At 34.9% G+C, this 27362-nt stretch overlaps 1 protein-coding gene across 3 annotated transcripts in view; it reads left to right on the forward strand.

The window, feature by feature from the left end:
- The window catches only part of Rph (Rabphilin), a 652346-nt gene extending 625105 nt beyond the window's left edge, over positions 1-27241 (forward strand). For all 3 annotated transcript variants that reach the window (XM_069824012.1, XM_069824022.1, XM_069824031.1), the window contains 10 exons: positions 3162-3313; positions 5945-6173; positions 9258-9412; positions 13147-13229; positions 13328-13402; positions 17248-17371; positions 19810-19919; positions 20058-20224; positions 22521-22696; positions 25965-27241. In XM_069824012.1, coding sequence (XP_069680113.1) covers positions 3162-3313; positions 5945-6173; positions 9258-9412; positions 13147-13229; positions 13328-13402; positions 17248-17371; positions 19810-19919; positions 20058-20224; positions 22521-22696; positions 25965-26089 — 1396 coding nt within the window. In that variant the 3' untranslated portion in view covers positions 26090-27241. The remainder of the gene's footprint in view (positions 1-3161; positions 3314-5944; positions 6174-9257; positions 9413-13146; positions 13230-13327; positions 13403-17247; positions 17372-19809; positions 19920-20057; positions 20225-22520; positions 22697-25964) is intronic.
- The last annotated feature ends 121 nt before the right edge of the window (positions 27242-27362 follow it).

The following is a 27362-nucleotide window of genomic DNA, read 5'->3' on the forward strand; positions in this document are numbered from 1 at the left end:
GTTGTGTAATCAAGATATATAAAAGAGAATAAACTATCCGAGGCAATTTCCTAATTATCTCGGTAAGTTATACATAATCTTTCCTTATGCACAGCATGTCTTGGAGTGACGAATCAGTACATGGAATTCTAGCATCAGAATCGAAGGGACAGCGCCTAATAATCATACATGCTGAAGGTGAGAAAAGGTTTGTCTCAAATTCCCTGCTAGTTTGGAAAGCTCAGCAGTTATGTGAAGTTAATATTCTCAAATGAATCGAATTAGGGTCCTCTTTGTGAAAATGTTTCAAAGAAATGGAAAATGATTACATGGAAAGAGAGTTATTTTCTGGGTGGAATCCGTGATGATGACGATGATGGTGATTTCAGCTGTGATGATGAAATGGGATAGCAGAGCTGAGGACTCCGACTAACGGCCTATGATAAGTGGTCAGTGTTTTCAATTGGATGTCTAGAGCACATCTTTTGCCGTTTTCACTCAGTTCTCTCCCTCTTCCAAGTGACGTCATCCAGGTTTTCAGATCTTCTGTGCGAGCCGTACGATGTGAAGAACCCTTCTCCAATGTCTCGGAACTCCATGCAGGTTCCATCATCATTGTTGGAGATGTTAAGTTCCATGACACAGTGGAATGTCCAAATTTATATTATTCAGGATATACAGGAATCCATTGAGTGATGTAGCAAGCTGTCGTATTTATGACCATGTATATCAGTAATTACTAGCAGGGAGTAAGGGGAGGAAAGGAGCAGTAGGTACCATCTGTGTCAAAATTTGTTCCCCTCCCCCTTGATTGCAGAAATTTAATACCAATACATTGTTAAATTACTATTTTATTCTTTGTGAATTCAACTTTCCATGGTGACATTTTAGGCGGAGTTTTCATGATATAAATATACACACAACTGTCTGTGCAAGGAAACACTGACAACTGATCAGCTTCAAAGGCGACTTATATTTCCTGCAGAGTTTACTGATGTCACTGTGGAAATAGTTTGTAAACTCGACACCAGTAAACATATCTGTCTTATGTAGAACTTCTGAAGTTTAAGAAGTGGTTTTAAATGACTTATATAACTATCTAAATTTTACTCAGTACATCTCGTAACTCTAAGATGGAAGCGAATTTTTCATCTCGTATAACTTTCAGAACATTCACAAACTTTATAATTAACCATCAATTTTAGATGTAATAGGACCAGAAGATTAAATTGGGCAGGACATGTTTTAAATATGGATGACTTCAGCAGCGCAAAACAAATATATATATATAGGAACACCTTTAACAACACAAGGCCACTGGGAAGACCTCGAAATAGATGGAAAGATGAAATTCAGAAGGAATGCATGCATGGAAATGGGAATTATCAACTGGGAGGAACTAGCAAAAGAGAGAATAGAGTGGAAGTGTTTTGTGAAATCCACATGGAGTCGACATGCTCCATAATGTCCCTTGATTGATTGATTGATTGATTGATTGATTGATTGATTGATTGATTGATTGATAACTTTCAGAAGTATACTGACATTCATTCAGTCTTTTATGAAATGTACCCAGGCTTTCTTGGGATTAAAAGGCGCCCAGAGTGTGATACTGACCATACCACTTCCTCCTAGGTCAGAGTCAAGAAAACCTGGCAGCTCTTCTCTCTCTCTCTCTCTCTCTCTCTCTGTCCCCCCTCTCTCCCCTCCCTCTTTTTCTCACTCTCTCTCTCTCTGTCCCCCTCTCTCCCATCCCTCTTTTTCTCACTCTCTCTCTCTCTCTCTCTCCCTCCCTCTTTCTCTTGTTTTCTTTTTTGTTTGTTTCTTTGTTTCTTCTCTTTTTTTCTTTTCTTTTTTTTTTTCTTTCTTTCTTTCATATCCTCTATGTGTACGTATCTACTTTTATATCTCACAACTTTTAAAATAACCATCTGAATAATATAAAGAACGACTTTTCCAGGAGGATACATTTAAAGTTAAAAGTTTTCTTCCAGAACAGCTACTTCATTTAATTTGACAGGGAAGAATTTTTTACTTCTTAGTTTATATAAATTTCAAAGTGAGCATCACTTTTCCAGCTCGTATGGAGGAATGAGCCTTTTTTGGGCGAGGTGAGCTCGGATACCGCCATTCCACACTCATCCAGTTTGTGGTTGGATCACTCATCTGCGGCCACATTCTTGGAAAGAAACTGCCCCCTCCCTCTGGTTGGTAACACAGCAGATGCCCCAAGCAAGCACTCAATCGCCGAGCCTTCTGCTCCTCAGAAAGATGCTTGGAGTCCCATTGCGCACAAACCTTGTGGTATCTCAACCGTTGATGGCAAATGGTGTGAAAAGTTCCTTTGCTCAAGGACAGTGTTTCCGCATTTTGTCTGGTGATGATTCGGCGATTCTCCTTCACATGGTTGTTTACAGCTGCAGTCTATTCCATGGTGTTGGCTAAGTGTGCTTGACCAGGTCTAGGCATGTCCTTAGTGCACGACACCACCTAAACACTGTACAGCGTGATAGACACTCATTACCATACACATTCTTCATACGGCAATAAATTTCAGCTCCACCAACATCTTCTCCCATCAGAAATTGAATAACTGCTCGTTGAGCTTGTTTAGAGGAATCCATGACTACACAATACAATGTCCTTCTGTAAATGAAAACAGAGCACTACCACTTCACACAGTGTCAGCTGTTTCCTAACATACAATGCTATCTACCGGAGAAAACATAAAGCTCCACTTGTTGGAACAGCGACACTACGACAAAAGGCTCACTTTCATTTGGGTGACTCTTATACAATTCATTTCATGTAATAATTATTAAAGTTTTTTTCATAATTTTAAATAATCAATTAAGTCCAGCCTGTTGTATTAAATATACAAATTTTACACGTTATAAATTAACAGACCACAGTTGGAAGTAGGCCTGCTGTATTTTATTTTTATTATAGATTTAAACTTATTGTAAAATGCTTTTTCTAATATCGTTTAACAAGAGTTCATATGTGCATTTTTAAATCCAATTAAATATAAAACTATAATAAACTATTATTTCACCACAGCCATTATCCTTACAGTGTGATAGTCTTTTCTTTATTGTACATTCATTTTAATGAAATTACCTGGAAGAAGAATATGTTTAGCATTTACATGATTCAGTGTTGTGTGTATTTGTCTATTTCAGTATTGGAAGACAAGGCAGTTGTGTAACATTTGACCCAAGTCTTGGACCGGTATCAGGGTCAGTTTCCTCCCAGCACACAGAGTCTCTGTCCCTCACTAGTGACGGTGATATCTCTGGATACCTTCATTCTGGCAGTGAGAGTGACAAGCTGGGTAAGTAATCTGTAATTTAATATGTGCGATAGAATCCATTATTGTATCAGAATTCCACTTCTTGGATCTTGCTTAGAACTGTAAGAATCAATTTAAAATTTCTCAGTGATTAATCCCAGAAAAAAAAAAAAAACTTGGTTGCATATGACATTATAATTACTAGTAACGAACCTGCAATTTGGTGCAGCACTGTCATAAAGACCTGTATAATTAGTTTGTAATAAAAATATGTGCCATTACCTTTAATCTACAATTTTTCCACATGATTTCCCTGAACACAATGTTTATCTACACCTGAGCAAATCAAAAAATATTTTCAGTTAATATCATAGGAAAAATAATTAGCTGCACCTATGAAAGCAAGTGGTTTAAGGTTAAAAATCTTTAGGTCTACCTCTGGACAAGGAAAAGCCGTTTTCCAGTTCAGTAACACAAAAACTTTGATAAATGAAGCTCGAAGTCATAAAAAATACTTCTATAAATTCATAAAAGTTTGAAAAGATAAAAATGTTTTAGGACCAAGGTAAAACAGAAAATAAAATTCGTTAAATGGCTATCTTACTCGTGTTAATTATGTAAGCATGTGCGGCTTACAGCTGTTTTGGTGCTACTTCACACCATCCTCAGAGCCTTCTGTGTCTCAGCGATGATGCCAAGACACAGAAGGCTCTGAGGATGGTGTGAAGTAGCACCGAAACAGCTATGCCGAGACACAGAAGGCTCTGAGGATGATGTGAAGTAGCACCGAAACAGCTGTAAGGCGCACATGCTTACATAATTAACACGAGTAAGATCGCCATTTAACAAATTATTTATATTCAAGTGTTAAAAGTAGTGTACGAAAGATTCAACATGGATTATTAAAACAGAAAATGTTTTCTTTACTCTATATGTCAATAAAAACCAATTACTACCACCTCTGAAACAGTAGAAGCTAGTCCGAATTTGAAAGTACTCTCCTAAACCAAACAGATTGGAAGATGCTTTTGAAGTCAGAATAGACAAATTTATTAAACTTGAAATTTACATTCTTGACCTAAGAAATTAATTTTTGTTTAAATATTCTCCATTTATATATTATGCTATTTTATTTCTTGAGCAACATGATTGGAAGCTACTTTACACACAGAAGAATTCATTATTTTCTTAAATAAATCTTGAACTCCAGGGACATATTCTCTGTGCTAGCTAGACTAACTGTGAAGCCTAACCATTTTGGAAGTCTTGTTGTTGTTTAGTCAACGGTCCGAAGACAAGTCTGAACCTCACAAGTGATACCGACAAAGCACTATTTATGAGGCAACTAGGCCAGGAGATAATGGGTTAGGCTGGCCAGTTTCTTTCCCCTTCATTGCATATATCGCAGACTAGCTACATATTACACTAGTCAGACTACAGATGTATACAAACAATTGTTCTTCCACTGACACATATCATCAAGTGAGATGTACTGGCTGATAACACTGGACAACAAATTTAAACTTTGCTTCTGTCCTTTAGATGGAACTATGTAATTTTAACTAAATGAGATTTGCTGAGTTCATTTCTGAAAACCAAAATTTTCTAACACATACCATTTTTATGGTACACGCACTTTACTTATTTACACAAATTTGTTATATTAGTACATAAAGCAATCTTTCTTTGGCCAAAATTTACAAATTAAAATGTCTTGTAGACAGCTTCTGCAATCTCTCTGATGAGTGAGCAGCAATATTCAGCCAGCATACTTGCATTCCACACCTCCCACTGCGCTTTTCGAAGGTTAGATATTACTTGATGAAACCTCTCCCCATGCTCATCGCTTATAGCACCGAGGTTTTTTGGAAAGAAGTTCAGGTGGCTGTCAAGAAAGTGTACTTTCAGTGACATGTTGCATTCTATAAGGTGAAAGTAGTACAACATTTCACTAACATTAAATAACCTTTTTATTTTGGAGAAACAGTATGTGCTGGACAAAAACTAACTGCAGATTCGTTTTTGCTACCACACAATATATCGAATACATATATTAAATTAATCAATCTAATGCTCAGAACATTGGGTTTTCTCCATTTATTTTCTAACATGCCATTAAAAGTTTGTGATGTTATTAACACTTTTATGTGAAATGTTGATAACTTTGCGGTTTAGTATGTGCTGCAAATTCATAGTTGAATCTTCTCTGCAGAAAATACATTTTAGTGATGTATAAATTCCAATTCTCAATAGATCCTCTGCCAAAACAGTCATGTCCAGTTACTAGTCTGAAAATAGCCACTGTTGTGAAATTAAGAATCACTTTTTATTATTTAAAATGTCGCACCAAGACTTATTTTCATTAACTTTTTTATTATTATTTAATATTGTTCGTTTATAATTTTCCTTTATTAATAATTTTGCTGAATAATACGAAATGTTGAATTGTGGTTCCTTTCTCTGCCAAAAAGTATGCATTTCCATTTCCTTCTAGTCCACAGCAACTATTTTCGTCTGTTTTTTGTAGAAAGTTAAATGGTATAGGTTTCTCTCATGGAGAATGAAGACGTATTTTGTACTAAGTGTTTAAATACTGTAAGTATTAGAATTAAAGTAACATCCAAATAATCTTCAATAATATGTACAGTACATTGTAATTACTGATACGAATAGGTCACCATACTGGAAACGTCCGAGACTACTACAGAAGTCATGAGAGCTTAGAATCTTCCGCAAGCTTCAGTAGACAGGCAAGTTTCGACCCTGCACATAGCCGAAATCTGGATAGTAGTCAGCAACATGTAGATCAGACGTGGGACCACCGGCAAAATGCTGGAATTGATATGGAGAACAACCCTTCTATATACAGTCAACACACCATGGCTCCACATTACTCTCACACGTAAGAAACAAACTTCGCACGTAATCTGACACTGGTCAGTTTCCTTATAGCACTATATCGCAGGTGCTCGTGTAAAGGGGGTTAAGTATGATTTCGCTAAACTGGGATAAGTACAAATCTCAACTCTCCACGATTACTTTTTTCTAATGTAATCTTCATCTTACGATGTTTGGGTGACGTACTTTTTTCTTGTGTTAAAGGTGTTAAATCGTTCTTCTATCCATGATGCAGTGACAGTGCTCCGTATTTTGTGACAAAGGGGTTTTGTTCAGTACCAAAGGAGAGAAGTTTACATACCTTACAATTTGACTTAACCCCCTTTACACGAGCACCCGCGATATTACTTCGTATCGCTGGGCCAGTTCAAGAGGGAAACAACTCAAAATTTAAAGTTTTGAAAAAACTGCATCTTAGGGCTTCATGTTGCTGTGAAAAATTCAATTAACTTCACTCCAATTCGAAACTTATAGTATATATAAAACATCATCAACAGAAGTTGGAGTAATTTCAATGATCCTTGGATTTTTCACAGCAACATGAAACTTTAAAATGCAGGTTTCTCAAAACTTTAAATTTTGAGTTTTTTCCCTTTTGAACTCATCTGTCGAGATTATTTTTCATATTTGTGATGCATATTTATATATTTGTATATTTATTTATTGCTTATTTATTTCACAAATATATATCTCCATAAATACATAAATTAGCCTATACATTTGTAGATAAAATTATTTTTGTACATAATTAGTTGATCATTGTCTATTATTATTGAAGAGGCATTTTTTTTATCGTGCCTTTAGTAAAATTCAGTGTTATTAATTTATTACTAATATGCCGGTACCGGGTGGATGAGACGAAACGCCACCACTTAACCGAAAGTCTAGCGGCCCCCGCATGCTATAGGGGTAGTCTTTCTACCGTCAAAGCGTGATAGTAATATGCGGTATGATAAAAACATAAAAAGCTTACTGCCAAAGCGATTGTAATATGCAGTATGATAAAAACATAAAAGCTTACCTCATTCTTGTAGATGGTGGAAATGGTAGCTTTCTGCATTCAAACAAGCTTCACATCTTTTGAGCACATTTCCTGACACTTTTTGAAGTTCATTTTCACTAAAGTTCCGCACTTCTTGTTGGATATTTTCCTTAAATTCATTCAAGGTGCGAGGGTTGTTTCTGTATGCTACACTCTTTAATGTCTCCCACAAATAAAAATCACAAGGATTTAAATCAGGGGACCTGGGGGGCCACAAACCACGACTCACAATGCGATCGCCAAAACATTAGAGATTGCTTGCATTGAAACATGTGCAGTATGTGTCATCCTGAACAATATATGCGTATTCTTTTTCCTTATCTGTGAGCTCCGTGAAGAAAGGCTGTAGAATCAGTTGCTCATAACGTTCAGAATTTATAGTGTTCTCAAAAAAAGAAAGGGCCTATTATTCTCCTTCCTGATATGGCACACCACACACCTATCTTTTCATCATGTAGCAGCAATTCTAAGCTGTTATGGGGATTTTCAGTGTTTCAACATCTATAGTTCTGACTATTTACATAACCACTGAGGCAAAATCATGCCTCACCACTGAAAAAAACCAGCGTGGAGTCTACTAAGCTATCATGGACTGATTGAAGATACCAGTTACAAAAATGAATCCTAGCTGCTTCGTCAAGGGCCAAAAGTTGGTGCACTACACGGGTTTTGTATGGTTATAACTTAAAGGGCCATATTCATAGACATTCTTAGTGCGGGCTACTGGTGCATGATCAGCGAACTAACGTTTCTCGTATTCATAAACCAGTGTTAGCGATATGATATGATATGAATCCTGTACAAGTAATCAGTCGGTAGCCAGGGCTAGTTTAGCACGCTCATAGCCCAGGCTAGTGAAATGTCTATGCATAGCATCCTAATAATTTAGTGGCAAGTTGAATGGATGACGTTTTAGATACCCCTACTTGTTGTGCTAAATGGCGCAAAGATTTGTAAGGGCTTTGCTCTAACCGAAAATCTATTTCATCCAATTTCTCCTGTGTTAATACATGTTTGTTCACACAAGGCTTCTTATTTTGTACAGATCCTGTCTCTTTGAACTTCTTTACTAGTCAGTATATTGTTGTTTTATCCAGCACAGGAGAATCGGGGAAATTGACGACGGAACTTACGGCGACACCTTCTCCATGAAGATTTTCATTGCGAAAGTATTACAAATAACAGTGCCTTGTTCTGTACTGTACTTCATGACACACATTCGGCACTCAGCACAAAACTGAAAACTGCTTTCTGCAATATTTTGTTGCGCTGGATCTGGCAGTTCGAGAATATTCTCTCGATTGCTGCACACGTCTGAGTAAATTGGCGGACTCATTATTACTGCGCACAAGAACGGTTAAAAAAACTTATGAATTATTGATAGATATCTGCTAATCATTCAATTAGACCTTACGAACTAATTCATATGTACTTTGCGTGGGATCTAGTCTGAGAATAACAGGGCCATAAACCCAAGAGCAGGTAGTGGCACTCAAGCGACTAGCTTTGATGGCATTTCGTCTCGTCCACCCAGTAAGTTTATATATATATATATATATATATATATATATATAAATAAATACACACACACACACACACACACACACACACTATGTCTGACTTGCAGGTTTAACATAATAAGAGAGCACATATTTCAAAGTATTCATAATTTAATGAAAAAACTGATGAAACCCTTGCATTTTCTGTTACATTCCATCAATTTTGATATGTGTACCCCCAGTGGCATGGCAGATGTCCAACCTGTAATCGACCTCCAACCAGGTATTCAGCACTAACAAGTCTAGGCTGCAAATGAACTGCATGATGGATTTCATCATTATTGCCATTTACATGGGGGAGCTACGGTTTGGTATGTTCGTAAACTGCCACAGATATCATCATATAATTATACAAGAATTTTCAGTCGGAATCTCAGACAACGAAAGTTACAAATGTTTGTAATGTCAAATCTAGAAGCCGGACAGAGTGTATATTAGAGTAATAATTCAGTGAGTATTGTTACAATACTGGTATGCTCATTTACAGGCGTCGAGATTCTCAAGGATCTACTATGTCACGGGAATGGTATTGGTCAGAAGACAGAGCATCTTTGTCTGGTAGCTCTTTGAGTGGTCACCGAACAGCCAGCAGTGGGGCAGATGTAGCTGAGGACAATATTGATCCATCATTAATGGAAAACTGTTAGTACCAGCTCATTATTTCTATGTCACCTGAAATCGCAAAACTATGTGTTATAAATTAAATTTAGAAAAGTATTATTATCTTAAATTTTTATATAAGCTAACCTCACACTCTTCAAACTGTGGCAGAATCACGTTATAGGTAAGTACCGGTAGCTATGTTGGTATCCACGCATGTATAATTATAATTACCGTACTTTGAATGATAGCCTATATACAGAATGATTCAGGAGGAATAATAAATATTTTAAGGTGTAGTAGTAGAGACTATTCTGAGTTAAAAACTTCATATAAACATGTGTCCAATTTTCATTGGATGTGGAGATACAGCTGTTCGAATATTATGCACAACAAGCCTTACAAATGGTACGAAAGAATGACAAATGACCATGTAAAAAGAAATACATACTATGTGTCGTTCTTCTGAGATCGTCTGAGGGCAGCACTGTTCATAACGGGTATAGAGAAACAGTTGTTCGTAGTTTTCCTGTACAATCGTTCCAAGAAAAAATGACCAGACTCTTTTACTGGTCAAAATCAAAATTTTTCAAAGGAAAATGGGTATGTGAATTTCTAATCAATAACTTCGATCATCGAGAGTTAATTGAATGTTCATCACTTGGATGACCTTCGCAACGACGTCTGTGGTCTAGTGGTTAGTACACTAGCAAGAGAGTGGGGTTCAGTTCCAACTGGAAATTTTTTTTATTGTTTTTGTTGTTTTCTAATGCCAGGCCAGGCATTTGACAATAAAGTCATTTGACCTCTTGCACTCCAATATTTTTGAAATATATTATCATGGCCAGCCACTGAAGCACAGATTTTGAGGTGTTCCGAATCCATTTCTTGGTTTGAGTTGCACAATGGGCAGTTAGGGGACTGATATATTCCAATTCTATGCAGGTGTTTGGCCAAACAATCATGGCCTGTTGCCAATCTAAATGCAGCTACAGACGATTTTCGTGGTAAATCGGGAATTAACTGTGGATTATGATGCAGAGAGTTCATTTTTTCCCTTGGGATTGTGTTATCAAATTTTGTTTGTTGAAGTCTAAATATGTAGATTTAATAAAACTTTTCACAGAGTAATACGTAGAGTTAGTAACAGGTCTGTAAGTAGCAGTGCTGCCCTTCTTTGCTAAAGCATCTGCATTCTCGTTTCCCAGGATTCCACAATGGGATGGTATCCATTGCAATACAATTCTTTTATTGAGTGATATTAAATGAGAGAGCATTTTAGTTATTTCTGCTGTTTGAGATGCAGGTGTGTGTTTAGAGACTATTGATAGAATAGCTGCTTTGGAGTCTGACAATATAACTGCATTCTTAAATTTATTGATGTGGCATAGAAGATTCCTGAGACTTTCACTTATTGCAATGATTTGTCCATCAAAACTTGTTGTTCCATATCCAAGAAATCTATAAAGTGAGAAGAGACAGGACGTAACACCTGCACCGGCACCTTGTTCTCTGGAGATCAAGGATCCGTTGGTGTATAAATGAAGCCAGTTTTATGGAGGGTATCTAATATTAATTGTCTCTAAAGACAATTGTTTCATTATTTCAGTGTTTACTTCTGATTTCAGTATTTCTTCTGTTAAAGTTAGATTATATTCTATATTTAATGGAGTTAAAGGGTTTGGTTTAATTTGTAAGTTTTCTTTTAATGAATTTAAATACTATTATAGTCACAATCATGCCATGGTATGAAAGAAAAATTTCACAACCTCGAGCGGGAATCGAACCTGCGACTTCCTGTTCTCCGGTCAGGCGCTCTACCACTGAGCTATCGAGTTCGTCTCACGCCAAAGGCTTGGAATTATCCTTTCATACTGGCGACTCTGTTATAGAGTACTGTCCATAGCATCTGATCTAGTCAGCACTGCTTATGGGTTGAAAGAAACTTTACAAATGTAATCTCCATCTTACGATGTTTGGTGACGTATACACGTCCGTTGATGTGACATATTAATGAATTTAAATACTATTATAGTCACAATCATGCCATGGTATGAAAGAAAAATTTCACAACCTCGAGCGGGAATCGAACCTGCGACTTCCTGTTCTCTGGTCAGGTGCTCTACCACTGAGCTATCGAGTTCGTCTTTTAAATTCGGGATATTGATTTTCTGTTTTAATTCTTGAACCATGGATATGAAACTGTTTTGAGTTTTCAATCTACAGAGAGGACTGTATGAATGCCAATTGTTTCCTGTTAATCTGATAAGTTTTTCATATTGAATCAGTGCTTTTTCTTCTATTGTCATTTTGATGCTGTTAATATTAGTGAGGAATCTCATAGAATCTATTGGAGTTGTTTTGATTCCACCAGTAATGAGCCTGAAAGCTTGGTTTTGAACATATTCTATTTCGTTTATGAAAGATGAAGTACGGTAATTAAAATTTCTCTGCCGTATGTCAGCACTGGCTGTATGAACATTTTGTATGTAGTGTTGAGAGTATTCCTAGAGCGTGTTCAGAGTATTCCTAGAGCATCCTCATTTCTTTCCTGATAGTCTTATTAGAAGGGAGAATCTTTTACGAGCTTTTTCAGAAATGTATTTCAAATGGTTGCTCCATGTCAACTTACTATCGAAAATAACTCCAAGATATTTGGATTCATAAGTCCTAGGAAGGTGTTGGCCATTGTATTGGATATTGAATTCTCTTTCTTTTTTACCAAGTGAAAATATTTGGTAGTTACTTTTGCTTAAATTGAGTGTCATCAAATTTATTTTATTGTATAACTTTTAATTCCCTTTGATTTATCGTTTCTAAGTTTATACCATTTCTTGTTATATGGCACACCACGAATACATGATAATTTTTTAGGAAAAATTCTAGAACTGAACTATACTATTAAATTCTCTTCAAAGACAGGACCATCTCCTAAAATGTCTAATGCACTACTTTTTTTTCTCATTCAAGGTTTGTTTTATTGCAATAAAATTGCAAATATACCACGTTAATTCCCAGTTCATTGACTTCAAACACCTGTTTTCCTACATACAAATAACTATTTTTCAACATAATCTCCATTCAAATCTATGACCTTATGTAACCTAGATGGTAGAGCCTGTATGTCACTGCAATACCACTCTGCTGGACTTTCTCCTACTCATTGTTGTATCACTTCCCATGGATATGCATCTTTCAGATGACCAAACAGTCAGAGAGTGCAAGATCCGGGCTGTGGGATGGATGAGGAAGGACAGTCCACAAAAGGACTACCCAGAGAGGTGTCAAGTTGAGCAGAAAGTTGTTTGGTTATTTGTGAAAAACTAGAAAGATGATACAGTAACGTAAAAAAAAAAAGAAGAAAAATCTTCGAGATAAAAAAGACAAAACTACAAGATACTTTTTTTTTATTCAGAGCATCATAATCAGAATTTGTAAATAAATTACGGTCTGTAAAATACCAAACAAAGATGACATGTACCAATTAAAATCAAAGTTCTTGGTTACAGGCTGTGGCAGGCAGCTCTTTACCGCTAATTCACCTATATTAAAACAAAACCCATTGAAAAATATCAAATCAAGTTACGAGTACCACTGTATGCAACTGTAATTTCAGTCATTAATTTTCTAAATTGTCTACTTATCTTAACCGAGGTTTGCTTACCATTATTCTTCCTAGTAGAGATTATTCGAACACTTGTTTAATTTAATTTCTTCTGGGAAATGTTATACATATGGAATATACAAAAATATAATTATCTGATATTTTTCCACAGCACTAAACCTTGGCACATTAGAATTGACTCTCCTGTATGATCACATGGCAGCTACCCTAACCTGCTCACTTCATCGTGCTAAGGTAGGAAATGGAAGTATTACATCTTAGATGTGTAACTTCAAAATTGATTTAATTCCATTAACTCTCTTAATATAAAATATGGAACTTTTATTTTCTAGGGTCTCAGACCTATGGACATCAATGGCCTTTCTGATCCATTCTGTAGACTGAACATACTGCCTACTGGAGGCAAGGTGAGTAATTATTAGAGACGAGAATTCCATGCAAATGCATGTTTTTATAGAAACATAGGACATAGCTCAAACTTAGTACTTATCCATTTCATTACTTTCCAGTTTCAAATATGTGTACTGTTTCCGTGCATATTTGCATGTGTCCACACCTGTGGAGTAACAGTCAGCACGTCTGCCTGCGAAACCAGGTGGCCCGAGTTCGAATCCCGGTCGGGGCAAGTTACCTGGTTGAGGTTTTTTCCGGGGTTTTCCCTCAACCCAATATGAGCAAATGCTGGGTAACTTTCGGTGCTGGACCCCGGACTCATTTCACCGGCATTATCACCTTCATATCATTCAGACGCTAAATAACCTAGATGTTGATACAGCGTCGTAAAATAACCCAATAAAATAAAATATTTGCATGTTTTGGCCTTTTTGGGGATAAAAACATGTGTACCGTAATGCATATTTAAGCAATTTTTAGCTCAATAATGCATATAATATACATTATATTCAGTTTAAGTGCATGTTTTAATGGTTTTGAGTGGACACCTCAGTTTCTCGATTTTTATGTCCCTTATTTTATCTTCAGGAATCGGGACTGAAGAAGGAAAAGGAAAAAACTAACACATCTTGATTACACAACTTTTAATACTATATCACTTCGGAATATGTATTATATGTCTTTCACGTGTTAAATATTACTGTACTTGGTTAACATGTTTCGGTCTGTTATTGACCTTCTTCTGAACTGGTTGTTCCTGGTCTTGGCGCCTTTTGTTTTGTTTCCTGTGGGGGTGTGTTTGTGTAGTGTAATGTGGAGTCAAAGAGTGTGTGTGTGTGTGTGTGTGTGTGCGTGCGTGCGTGTGTGTGCGTGCGTGCGCGTGTGTGTGTGTGTGTGTGTGCGCGTGTGTGTGTTTTTTTTTCAGTATATATTTCAACATGCCCCATTACATAGGTAATATTACATGTTTTGACATTTCTAGATAATTACATTTTTAAGATTGCAAATTTGCCAGTTGCGTAATCAATAAATATCTGTGTGATAAGATATGCGATGAGAATAAATTATAGTTAAGTACCATTCCAAATTCTGAATTCTTGCACCTTCCTACTTACAAACTTTCAAATTACATTAGCATTATTAATTGAAGATTACAAGACCTTGTGTTTCCCTAGTTACAATTTTAAATTACATCAGCAGCAAGAATTTAAGTATATATCACTCCTACATTTTCCTAGTTACAGATTTCAATTCAATAAGCAATAAACACACAAAAGGATAAAGATAATATACCAGTAAGTTACATAGATAGATCAAAAGACATTAAGGACATGGACATAGTTCCACAGTAACAGTTTTACAAATTACACATACAATTAGAATATATCTTAAAATATATTTACAAATTACCAAACCCCACATAAGAATAGAAACACACTAAATTATATTTAAAAATTATCAAGACTTCACTTTCACTATCCTAGGTTTCAATTCAATAAGCAATAAACCCACAAAAGGATAAAGATAATATACCAGTAAGTTACACAGATAGATCAAAAGACATTAAAGACATGGACATAGTTCCACAGTATCAGTTTTATAAGTTACACATACAATTAGAATATAATCATCTTAAAATATATTTACAAATTACCAAACCCCACATAAGAATAGAAACACACTAAATTATATTTAAAAATTATCAAGACTTCTCTTTCACTATCCTAGATTTCAATTCAATAAGCAATAAACACACAAAAGGATAAAGATAATATACCAGTAAGTTACGTAGATAGATCAAAAGACATTAAGGACATGGACATAGTTCCACAGTATCAGTTTTACAAATTACACATACAATTAGAATATAATCATCTTAAAATATATTTACAAATTACCAAACCCCACATAAGAATAGAAACACACTAAATTATAATTAAATATTATCAAGACTTCGCTTTCACTATCCTATTTACAAGTTTTGCAGTTTCACTGTCAAGTTTGATGTTTCACAGAATTGTGAAGTCTATATCGCGGACGAAGTTCGAAAATATTTGGAGGTAGTTGGAGGCCAGTGCTTCGCACGTTGTTGGCCACTTGCCTCCTGCTTCTTGGATTTTTCTTATCATATCGTTCCTTTGTCTGGTCACTATGTTACAATCAATATTACATGATTGACTGTTTGTTCCTGCTGTCCACATGGGCATATGGGAGACTCTATTATTCTAAATCTGTGGAGATATGCCCTCAGCTTTCCGTGTCCTGTTGTCATTGCTGTGAATTCTGGGGAAATGAGCACCTTTCGGCTCAACCTCCTCTTGACTGAGGGAAAAAAGGCTTATCCTTCCTTTCGTCGAATTGGACCATTGTTGCCATTGTTGTCGAGCCCCCTCTCCTTCTCTCGTGTCAGAATAACTTCTCTTGGTGTTTTGTTGTAGACGACTTCCCCATCCTCTAACGCCGCTGCTTTCGCCAATCTGTCTGCTAGTTCGTTGCCCAATATACCGGAATGTCCTTTGACCCAACCGAAGTGTATTATCCACTTGGATTGTGTTAATTCTATAATTTTTGTTTTTATTCTCTCAATTATTCTGCTCCGTTTGGATATATGTGTGTGTGCGTGCGTGCGTGCGTATGTGCGTGCGTGCGTGCGCGTGCTAAGAATTTCATTTGGATGTGTTTTTGTGTGTCTGTATATTTCGTATTGTTCTAAGTTAGTGTGTTTAGTTTCTGGCTTTTTGGTTGGATGTGTAGAATTTCCATGTCTGTGTTGATGTCTCTGTAGATGTGGTTAGCATTTGTGATGTGTTCTGCATATGTGGAAGTGTTTTGTAATTTTTTTATGGCTGTGATGTGTTCTTTGTAACGTGTTTGAAATGATCTGCCTGTCTGTCCTATGTAGAAGTTATTGCAGGTGTTTGAGTTTGTATACGCCTGTGTGGTTGTATTTGTTTGTTTGTGTTGTTTGTGTGTTGAGATGTTTTTTTAGAGTATTATTTGTTCTGTATGCGATGTTATAATTTAATTTCTTGAATGAGGTTGCAATCTTGTGCGTGTTTTTGTTTACGTATGTTAGTGTGACAACAACACACATACACAACTCATCCAACCACCCAACACAACACAAACAAGCTGCATTCCGAACAATGGTACACAGTCTACTCAACATACCAATGAACCAACAAAATTACAAACAAGAGCTAAACACAATCAAATACATAGCACAAGATAACGGATACAACCCCAACATAATAGACAACATAATACGAAAAACAAAACATAATCACAAAAAACATAAGAATACAACAAACACAAGAACACAAAAAATACATCACACTAACAGATGCTGTAGAAAAATCAGTGTATATAACATCAGTTCTTTTGCTCATATCTAGATCATTGTACGGTATATTTCTTGTGTAAAAAAAAATTGTAACAGCTGATTCTTACGGATAAAACCATGTTGGAAGCTAGATAATTCTGATTTTACATGGACAAATACCTTTTTACATAGGATTTGCTCAAATACTTTTGCCATAGAATTTATTATAGAAATTGGCCTATAGTTGCATACAGAGGTATGTTGCCACTTTTACCAGTCTTTAAAATTAGTGCAATTGAAGTTAATTTACATTTTTCTGGAAAACAACATGTCTTTAAAGATAAATTGAAAATGTGTGTTAATTGGTTTGATATAATATCAGTACACCCTTTAATTATATATGGTGTATCCCATTGGGACCACTAGCTCGTTTAGCTTTTAATAATCAACCAAGAAAAACCGTTACAATTAATTATAATAGCATTATACTTTTTCCTTGCACCAATTACGTAATTTATTGTGTCTTATTTTTTCTAGTCGAATAGGTTGCGTACAAAGACGGTGCACAAGACACGGAATCCTGAGTTCAATGAAATTCTGACGTTTTATGCAGTAACAGATGGGGATATCAAAAGAAAGATGCTACATATCCTTATCCTTGGTAAGTTTTTTAAGTTCAACTTGCCAAAAAGTAATGCCATATGGAATTATGAAACTTATATAGAGTGATTGAAATCTAAGTTACCAGCATTCTTACTGAGCTACGAGGTTGCTTTTACCAACAATATGTTGGTTTACCGGCTTAGTTAATAAACCTGGTGCAGGATAAAGTGTGTGGGTTTTCCTTGCTAATTATTTGCACTAAGTTGGTAAGACAATTCTACTGGCATTTGGTATTGTCAATCTCCTTTAAAGAGTTGTCTGAACTGTATACAGAAAGCCGTATTTTCTACCACAATTATATACAGTACCGGTATAGCAACGTATTTTCCTCATTGAGACATATCTGCTAAAGAAGTCATATGAATTGTGTTTACGGAAGTTTTGGTGACTTTTTCAGAGACTACACAATCATCGAAACATTGTGTTAAATTATTAAATAAGTGGCGAGAAATAGCTTCTTTTCTAGATAAGAATAATTTAAAAATGCTATACAAAGTATGCTTCTTTAGTAGATACGATGTTCGTATGTTTCAGTGAGTAAAATGTGTTGTTGTGCTGTGTATCTAACTATGGTTGAAAATAGGAATTTCTCAATATAGTTTAAAGATAACTCATTAACAAAGATTGGCAGTGTAAAATGCCAACAGAAATATGTCGTCAGCTTAGTGCAAGTGCATTGTGTCCTGTGCTGAACTTAGACTAAATGGGGAAAACCCAATGTATTGCCCATCAAAAAACAATCTCATTGCTTCATACCAGTGCCAGTAATTTGACTCGTTCTGTATGATCCATTTACTTTTGGCACTTTCACATTTTTAAGCTAGCATTCAAATACAATTTGCAGAGAGCCCGTGACTTGACAGATCATTGTCCCAAGGAAAAATTGTTGCTACAGACACAGTTTCCCAGCAACCACATTCCTTCAGTTAATCTGCATGTGTGTGGTGAAAGGCCTCTTGGCGAAAATTAACTGAAATGCGATCTTTAGTGAAATCAGATATTCGTCTTCAGTCCAAAATGGCGCGAATGAACAGTCCTGAATTCCTAACTGCATTTATTGAAATTTATAGAGAAAATGTGTGTTTGAAGAAACAAACACATGCAAATAAAGAACTTCACGGAAAAGCATATGAGCTATTGCAAAAGTCGTGACTTCTGCAAGCCAAGAAATGTAGGAAATAAAATAAACAATTTGAGAAATGCATTTGGAAGGAACTTAAAAAGGTTAAAACCACTGTTTTACCCAGTAACTTCTCTTTGTTTTATTTTCTTCATTTAATAAATATAATTAATACTTTTCTGTACAAGAGAGGCATGATGAATGTGTGGTGGACACTGTTGATTTCCTTCTGGTTGTGGCCTGTTCACACCAGGTCTTGAGGCTGTGAACTGAACACTAATATAATATGTACCGGTATGTCCGTTTTTGATCATGGACTTCAGTTTGGGACCAGCAGTTAATTTACTTATGGAAATTAGTGAGTGGCTAGCTCTATGTATAGTCTTTGTAACGCATGCATTATCTCTCGCTAAATTGTTTTTACTCGTATATCCATTTTATTAACATTATTATTATCATTATTGGAATTTTTTCTCGTTGCCAAACTTTCAGAAGAGCCCCGAGGTTCGCTCAGCCTCCTATAAAATTGAGTACCGGGTCTTTCCCAGGAGTAAAAGGCAGTCAGAGCATGGTGCCGACCACACCACCTCATTCTAGTGCCGACGTCATGGAAAGCATGGAGCTCTACCTCCGTGCCCCCAAGTGCCTTCATGGCACGTGACGGGGATACCTTTACCTTTTTATTATTATTATTATTATTATTATTATTATTATTATTATTATTATTATTATTATTATTATTATTATTATTATTATTATTATTATTATTATTTAATTGATACCAGTATTACTAGTTTTGTATTATTTTTCGTCACTGTTATTCCAATACTGTTGTTGTTATTATATAATTATTATTGATGTCTGCGTAAAATTTATGTAGGCCAAGTCCTAACTTTTGTTCTACTGGACTGTACCCAAGCACGAGCTCATGCTCATTTCGGGGAACTATAGTCTGAATCATACCAAATGAATGAAAATTTTGAATAAATTAAAAATTTGAAAGAATAAAATATTACTATAACCTTTACTACTATAACTATTTGTTTGTGTGTCCGCATATTTGATAAAATGTATCAAAAACTAATCAATTCAGGAATGAGTTAAGGATTTAATTAACTCAGACTAGTTGGTGATAATTTCTGTCTTCTGTGCTTGTAATATTCTGAGGCAAGTCCCTGAGAGATAAAGACGTTGATTGATGTTTTCATATCGCAAAATGGTGGTGTTTGTCATTAAAAATTTCAAAGGAATGAATTCTTGTTCTTGCTGTAATAAAATCATTGTACGTACCTATCTTAAAATTTAATTTCTTACAGATGACGATAAGTATGGCCATGATTTCATTGGTGAGGCTCGAATTCCTCTAATCCATCTGAAACCACAAGAACCCAAGCATATGAACATCTATTTGGAAAAACATTATCCGGTAATGGTTTATCATTATTATTAAAAGTATCGGTACAATATCTCACTAACATAAGAAAATTGAGTATACAATTATTTTTCAGTTATATTACTGTATATTAATATACAGGTACCCAGTACATATATTCCTTACTTTCAGGTGGAAGAAGAAGATGAGGTCTGGGTTAATGACACATGGACACGTGGGCAAATTCTAGTAACATTATGTTATTCTACTCGTCGAAGAGCGCTTGTAGTGGGCATTGTACGTTGTGTTAATCTTCAGTCCATGGACAACAATGGCTTCTCTGATCCTTTTGTCAAACTGTAGGTATTCAATTTATATGTAAATGTATGTATGTAAATATTGTGAAGCATTATGCATATATAAATGTATAATATATACCATAGTATATGTATTGAAAGATATATGTAGGCCTACAAACGATCCAGTCATCTTAAAATCTTGATTGACACTCCAAGATCTGATGCAACAAATGCTTAACATTATGAAAAATGAATAGACCTACCATTAGGCTTCTTTGTGGACGCACGACAGAGATCATCTCAACCCACTGTTTGAGCAACTGGCTATTTCAGCACACTGGAAAGTAGGCCCTACCATATTAAGATATTCACATCTAATTCTGCTTGATGGTGCGCACTTCGAAAGTAATCTTCCATATTACTCATCTCAAATATTACTTAAAGAGACAGTTTTCTAATTACACATTACGAAATATTATGCTCTAATGCTTGCTTCGCATCATATAATATGTCGCAACACAGAAACGAAAGTTGTAAGCGTAAGTTACACAGAAATGAGTGAAATTTATCGTATTTGTTGGCATATAAGAGGCACCAGCATATAAGCTGCATCTCCTTTTTTGTACATATTTTTGAGGGGAAAAAACTTTATCACTGAATATTATCATGAATTTACAGTGTTTTTTAAATATGAAGTAATATGTACAGTACGTTTACTTTCATCAAATACCATACCAGTACCTAACCTAACAGTAAGTTGGAAAGAATACCTTTTAACATTTAAGTAGTCGCGTGGGGGTCATGTTGTCCCCCAGTGTTATATGTTGGTTTGTATTATTTTTACGCTGTTGCCTACATTGTCCAGCTTATCAGTACCTTCCTGAAAGGGTGTCGGCAATACGACTACATGATAACTTCCAGTTTATGACTGTCATTTGTTGCGTTAATTTAAATTTTCTAGGTTGGGGATTCTGTTGACCCCACGTGACAACTAATGTCATAAATTAGTCCACAAGTAGTATAGTATTATTTTGCGATTCTATACATGAAATCTCTTACTCTAGAAGATTATGGCAAGTAATTATGCATATGAGCTAGAGGATTTACATAGAACCAGGATATCTCATATTTTAATTCGTGTTTTTATTTGGGGGTCACACTAACCCCCATGCGACTACTAATGTTACAAATCAGTACGCAAGTATTACAGTGTTACTTTTGTGGTGTATATACATGCAAATTATTACTTAAGAACATTATGGCAAGTAGTGACCCATATGAGCTAGAAAGTTTACGTGGAACTATGAATTTTATATTTTAATTATTCGTATTTTTGCTTGGGGGTCACTTTGACCCCCACACGAGTACTAATGTCACAAAATAGTTGGCGAGTACGTACTTAAGTATTAATCTTCTTCGTCAAAATCCAAAAATTCATCTCCAGAACTAAATGGATAATGAAAAGCTAAATCAGAATATTATTCCTAATGCAACAAATTGTTCTCTTTACCGTCCATTGCATTTCTAATTCCACACTTCTTAAACGACTTAACCTTTAACCACTGTCTCAGTTTTCACAGCATCCCATGAAGCTTTGACCTATTCAAAAACTCAGTATCTATGTACAAGATGCACCCTGTTAAAAAAGTGCTATTTAAAAAAAGTGCGTCTTATACACCAGAAAGTACTACAGTACCTCACAATTACAGGCCTTGTGGCGTATTCAAATATCAGTGTCGATCATTTTTTCTTTCCATGAGTATATATAATAATTTAGTACCGGTATGTACCTATTCTGTAACTCACGTAGGTAATACTTTATTTTTGTAGACATTTATTTCATTCTTTAATCCTGTAGTGTGGATGTATGTATGATCTGGCAGTAACAACAAAGCAAGTAATGCTGCTGGCCGTGCCATGGTCACACAGTAAAATGTGAGCTGGATTGTTCCTGTTGCGAAGTTTCTGCTTAAAATGACTCTTTACATATAGTTCTTGTAATAAAATATAATTTATCAATATTTTTGTATTTTTTTAACTAATATGTTAAATAAGATAATAATACCTTACTTATTTACTTATGGCTTTTAAGGAACACGGAGGTTCATTGCCGCCCTCACATAAGCCCGCCATCAATCCCTATCTTGAGCAGGATTAATCCAGTCTCTACAATGATATCCCACCTCCCTCAAATCCATTTTAATATTATCCTCCCATCTATATCTCAGCTTCCCGAAAGGTTTTTTTCCCTCTGGCCTCCCAACAGATTATAATACCATGACGATAAATAAGATAATGTCATCATCCTTTTTAAATGTGCTTTGTAATAATATTATTGTTTATTTTTCTTTTGCAGTCGCTTGAAACCAGATCCTTTTCACCGTAAGTTCAAGACTGCTGTGAAATGGAAGAACCTAAATCCTGTGTTCAATGAAGAATTTGTTTTTGACACTAAAATGACTGAACTGCCCAAACAAGCCCTGGAGATTACTGTGTGGGACAAGGATTATGGGAAAAGCAATGATTATCTTGGTGAGATTTTGAGATTACTGCAAACTGACATGTAGAAGTGTCTTGTTGTTGCATTAACGGTACAAAGATGATCATTAAAATCTAGGAATAAGATTAAAGAAAAAGACAAAGATTTTATTGTCGACTAGTACTACTTACTAACTAAATAACCTCCTAAAAATATAATCGAAAGAAATTTATACTGTAATTGTTCAATCTGTTCATAATCTTCAGAATTCTTTCTCTAAACTGAGTAATTGTTCATAAAGTTACATGTTGGTCAAAATGTTGAGGGAATGCGGTAATTTCCGTATATATTAAATCATCTCTAGATTTAATGAGCTGTTAAACATCTATTTCCAGTTATAAAGTGAATGACAGTAATCCTGTAGCCTAGGAAGATCGATTGATCAGCTCAAAATAGTAATGCAGCCTCAGGCACGAAGTGGTACTGTATGGAAATGGAGAAACCCCCGCCTATGCCCTCCTTTTTTTTTACACTGTCTTCCAAACAAACACATAGTAAGGTACTCTGTCTGCTTCGTGATGGATTTCAGGCAGCCAGTGAGAGCCGAAAGTTCGTAAAAGCTATAATAATATTATAATCATGCAATGGTACTTGATATAACTATTTCCATATCCGTTCGGTACTTTGCATCAGTAAAAACATTCATATAGCTTTAAAGTTCTTTTATTTATGTTATGCATTTCTGGCATATATCACTCTCTTACAGCCCTGGAAACTAACAAGGCGAGAAGGGAAGTAAGTTTCCCTTTTTTTTTTTTTTTTTTTTTTCTATTATTTACGAACAAAACTAGTTACATCACTATCACGTATATTTTGTAGTTGCATCACTAGCAGAACTCCTATCTTTAATGAATCACAATTTTTGTCCATATTTCATGGAAGAAAATCTGACTACAAAATAAATATTTTTTTTTTAACCCTATTTATGAATAAAACATCGTTCAATATTACTCAAGCTCACATAAAAAGGTCGGCATTTTCTGCTTGGTTCATAAGATGTCAGTGAAAGTCTGAGAAGCCAAACTTGTTGAAAATCGTCAGGCTTCAACGAGTATCACAATATTCAACAATTCTTCATGGATGTTAAATTTGGAATCAACTGCCCTAATAAATACAGTTAATTGTGAAGTGTTGCTAATATCAGTGCTTTCATCAAATGCAAACAAAAAACCACAAAGAAAATTTTTATTTTAATTACTAATCTACTTTCAATATTATAACCAATTTCTTCTGTTCTACTGTCGAGAAAATTTTTAAGTATATTTATTTCTTAGGGCATATTTCATCGGCTGATACAATGGGCCACTTTTTAACAAACTCACCGCTCACATTAGGGCTTGTTAGAATTTGCTGTGAAAATCGATACCGGTAAATGTTTTCAATATTTACGTCAGGATGCTTATCATCACTTATATTTTTCAGATCCTCTAGCTTCATTATTCGTGTCTTCCCTAAAGAAAATTATTATAATTATTATTGCAGAATATTCATACAGGCAGCCTAAAATGCCCTTCTGCATTTAAATTTGTTACAGATTTAGTTATAGATTTATATGTCACATTTTTGGTACTCTGGTGTCCTGCTTGAACGCAAAAATTATTCTAGTTCTTATGCATTGTGGAAACTGTAGCGTGATCCATGATGAGCCTGCCTTATACAATCTGTCACTGAGCAATGATTACCGTATTGTCTACTCATATTGGACCAAAACATTACTATCGTAGTCAGGGAAGGTGGAGTAGGGAGCTATGGGGTAGTCAGCAGGACCTCATTTGAGGTATTAGTGCCCAGGCCTCTATAATGAAATGTGGTGATATTATTTAGCTTCATGTACTAACGAATATAATAAATTTATCAAATCTCTGCTTAAAATTTAGCTTTAAAAGGACGTGATAAAGAACTCTTGCATTGTTACATACATTTAGTTTATATTTGGGATTCTATAAATTGATGTCGTTTTTCAATTTCAGAATACCCTATCTACACTAGAATAAGTCAGATACCGCAACATTTTAATTAGTACAACTTTCGTGAAATGGTGTTAAATAATAGTCAATTTAATTTTATAAAAATATAAATAGGTGAAGGTCACTGTTGCTTAATTCATATCTAAGCATTATCTTTTAGAATAATTGTAGATAATTTTACCAGTAATTATTATTACAAGAAAGCTTATGAAGCTTTTGTAAATTGGAATCTTAGGAAACTTGTAAAGTAGACATTTTGAGTAAGACTGTATACGTGTAATAGTTTTTCAATCCTATGAGCTATCTAAATTAGATTTGTATTCCTATTCACTATTGGAGGTTTAACAGGTGTTGTATTAGCATATTCATCAATTGATATTGTATTACACGGCACCTATTATGTAGTAGCTCACTTTCATTATGTCCTATCAATAGGAGCAGTATTTGCTATTATAGCAGGATTTATCCAATGATATCCACCATTTACAGGTCCAACTATAAATCCAAAATGATTAAAAGCACAATTTGCTTTTGAACTACAATCTTTTCCATTTAATTACATTTTGCCAACTGTGGTTTCTGTTGTATACTTACTTTTTTTCGTTATAATAAGAATTTAATTGAATACCGATAGTTGTGTTTGATGATTAAAAATGCTAAATTTAAAAATAAACATATTGACGTATTATTGAAAAGGAACAGGAGGAGACTAAATTGTTTATATATTCAAATTTTTAAGTTACTACTGCTTTAATTGATATTATACACTACAGAAAATTACTCAATGAGATTTTGTTGGGAAGTCTATATGTTAACCTCTGATTGAGATTCTGGCTGATATGTACAGTTACATAAATCAAATTTAAAGTTCCCTTATTGTATGTTTCGCTCTGTGTATATGCTACATGTGAACAGTCGTGCGAAATAGTTTCCTACATACAGGTGTACTCCCATCAAGATTCGCTCCAAATTTTAATTCCGTATCTGTACAGCTATTATCAGGCAGTTCATCTTACCGGTACTTGACGATGTGTGTTAGAGAAAGAACAATTGTTCGTATACATCTGAAGTCTGATTAGTGAAATATGTATCTAATCAGCAATGTGTGTAATCGAGAGGGAAAGGAAGTGTCCACCATATCCATTATCTCCTGGCTTAGTTGACTCATGAGTGATGCCTTATTGGTGTCACTTGTGAGGTTCAAACCTGTCTCCGGTCAGTTGACCAACAACAATGTAAATGTGAAAATGTAATTTCCATTTGGTATATGTATTTTATTCCTTTCGTTTATCAGGTGGCTTGCAACTTGGTTGGCACTCAAAAGGAGAACGTCTGAAGCACTGGGTAGATATGATTAAGTTTCCTGATCATAAGCATGAAGGCTGGCATAATCTTGGAGAAGACATGTTCACCGACTAAGGTTGCAGTCCAGGATTGTCACCTGTTGTAACTAGAATTCTAAATAAAAGCGCCTGAATAAAGAAAAATAAATAATTAAAACACTGGATGAATTCATATGAGTTCTTTGGGTTGTCGGATATAAAATGGTTTCAAGTACTGTTGAAAATATTTCAAACAAAATGTAGCCCATTTAAAGTAACTCACTCGAAAAGTTGTCAATGAAAGAAAGAATGTCCCTGTGGAACATAAAGTAGTATTATCTTACACATATTTCTTTGTGACTAGACTATAATCAATTGTGAATCATATTATGCTCTGAACTATCTTCACGAAAAGTCATATGCATTCCTATTTATGGACATGTTCTACTTTGAACTGTAAATGTTCATTTACATTTTTGTCATCCTAATTGATAAAATTTAACAAGTAAGCTACGGCGGTATAAATTCCAGACTTTTCATGAGTTTTTGGTTTCATTCATTATTATATTTAATTTGATATTCTGCATCATAATACAACCGTATGAAAAGTATTGCATACCGGTACTCAGGTAACATGTTGTCTATTAAGTAATTACCATACATACATAATTAGTATAATTATGTCTACAAATATTTCTTGTAGGCCTAAATTAAAAGACTTTTGTTGAATCAGTATAAAGTCGAAAGTATTATTTTGGATTTTCTGATTTCGAAAGTGTTTAATTTTTCAGCCAACAATTCTAATAAATAGAATTATGCATTACACACATTGACAAATGTCTTGATCATCTCATTCCTCGTGAAAGGGTTGGCTACATACTTTGATCACTGTTACTCTGCAATAGAATCTTTGGCTCACTAATCCTCGACAGGAAATGTGAACCTTCTCTTGAAATGATCACGATATTCAGTCAAGTTTCCCTTCCAGTTTTCGGTATCCATGAGAAAAATTAAGTGACGAATCTAAAATTTAGTTAGTAATATTTTCGAGCATGTATTTATAAAATAATTTAATCTGCTTTGATACAAAACTTAAAGCAAAACTACCTCTTATATATTCAATATTAAATCCCGAAACTAACTCAGATTTGCCTTCAGCAAAATCGAAAGGAGTACGATTAGTTTCTGCCAAACAAGAAGTAAATAAAATTATTGCCAAAGGGAAAGTATATATATATATATATATATATATATATATATATATATATATATGTCAATAATATATACTGTATATATATATATATATATATATATATATATACAGTATATATTATTGACATATAAATCTGAAAATCATAAAACTTAATGAA

This window comes from Periplaneta americana, chromosome 1 (genome assembly GCF_040183065.1).
Source record: "Periplaneta americana isolate PAMFEO1 chromosome 1, P.americana_PAMFEO1_priV1, whole genome shotgun sequence".
In the NCBI taxonomy this organism is placed as follows: Eukaryota; Metazoa; Arthropoda; class Insecta; order Blattodea; family Blattidae; genus Periplaneta; species Periplaneta americana.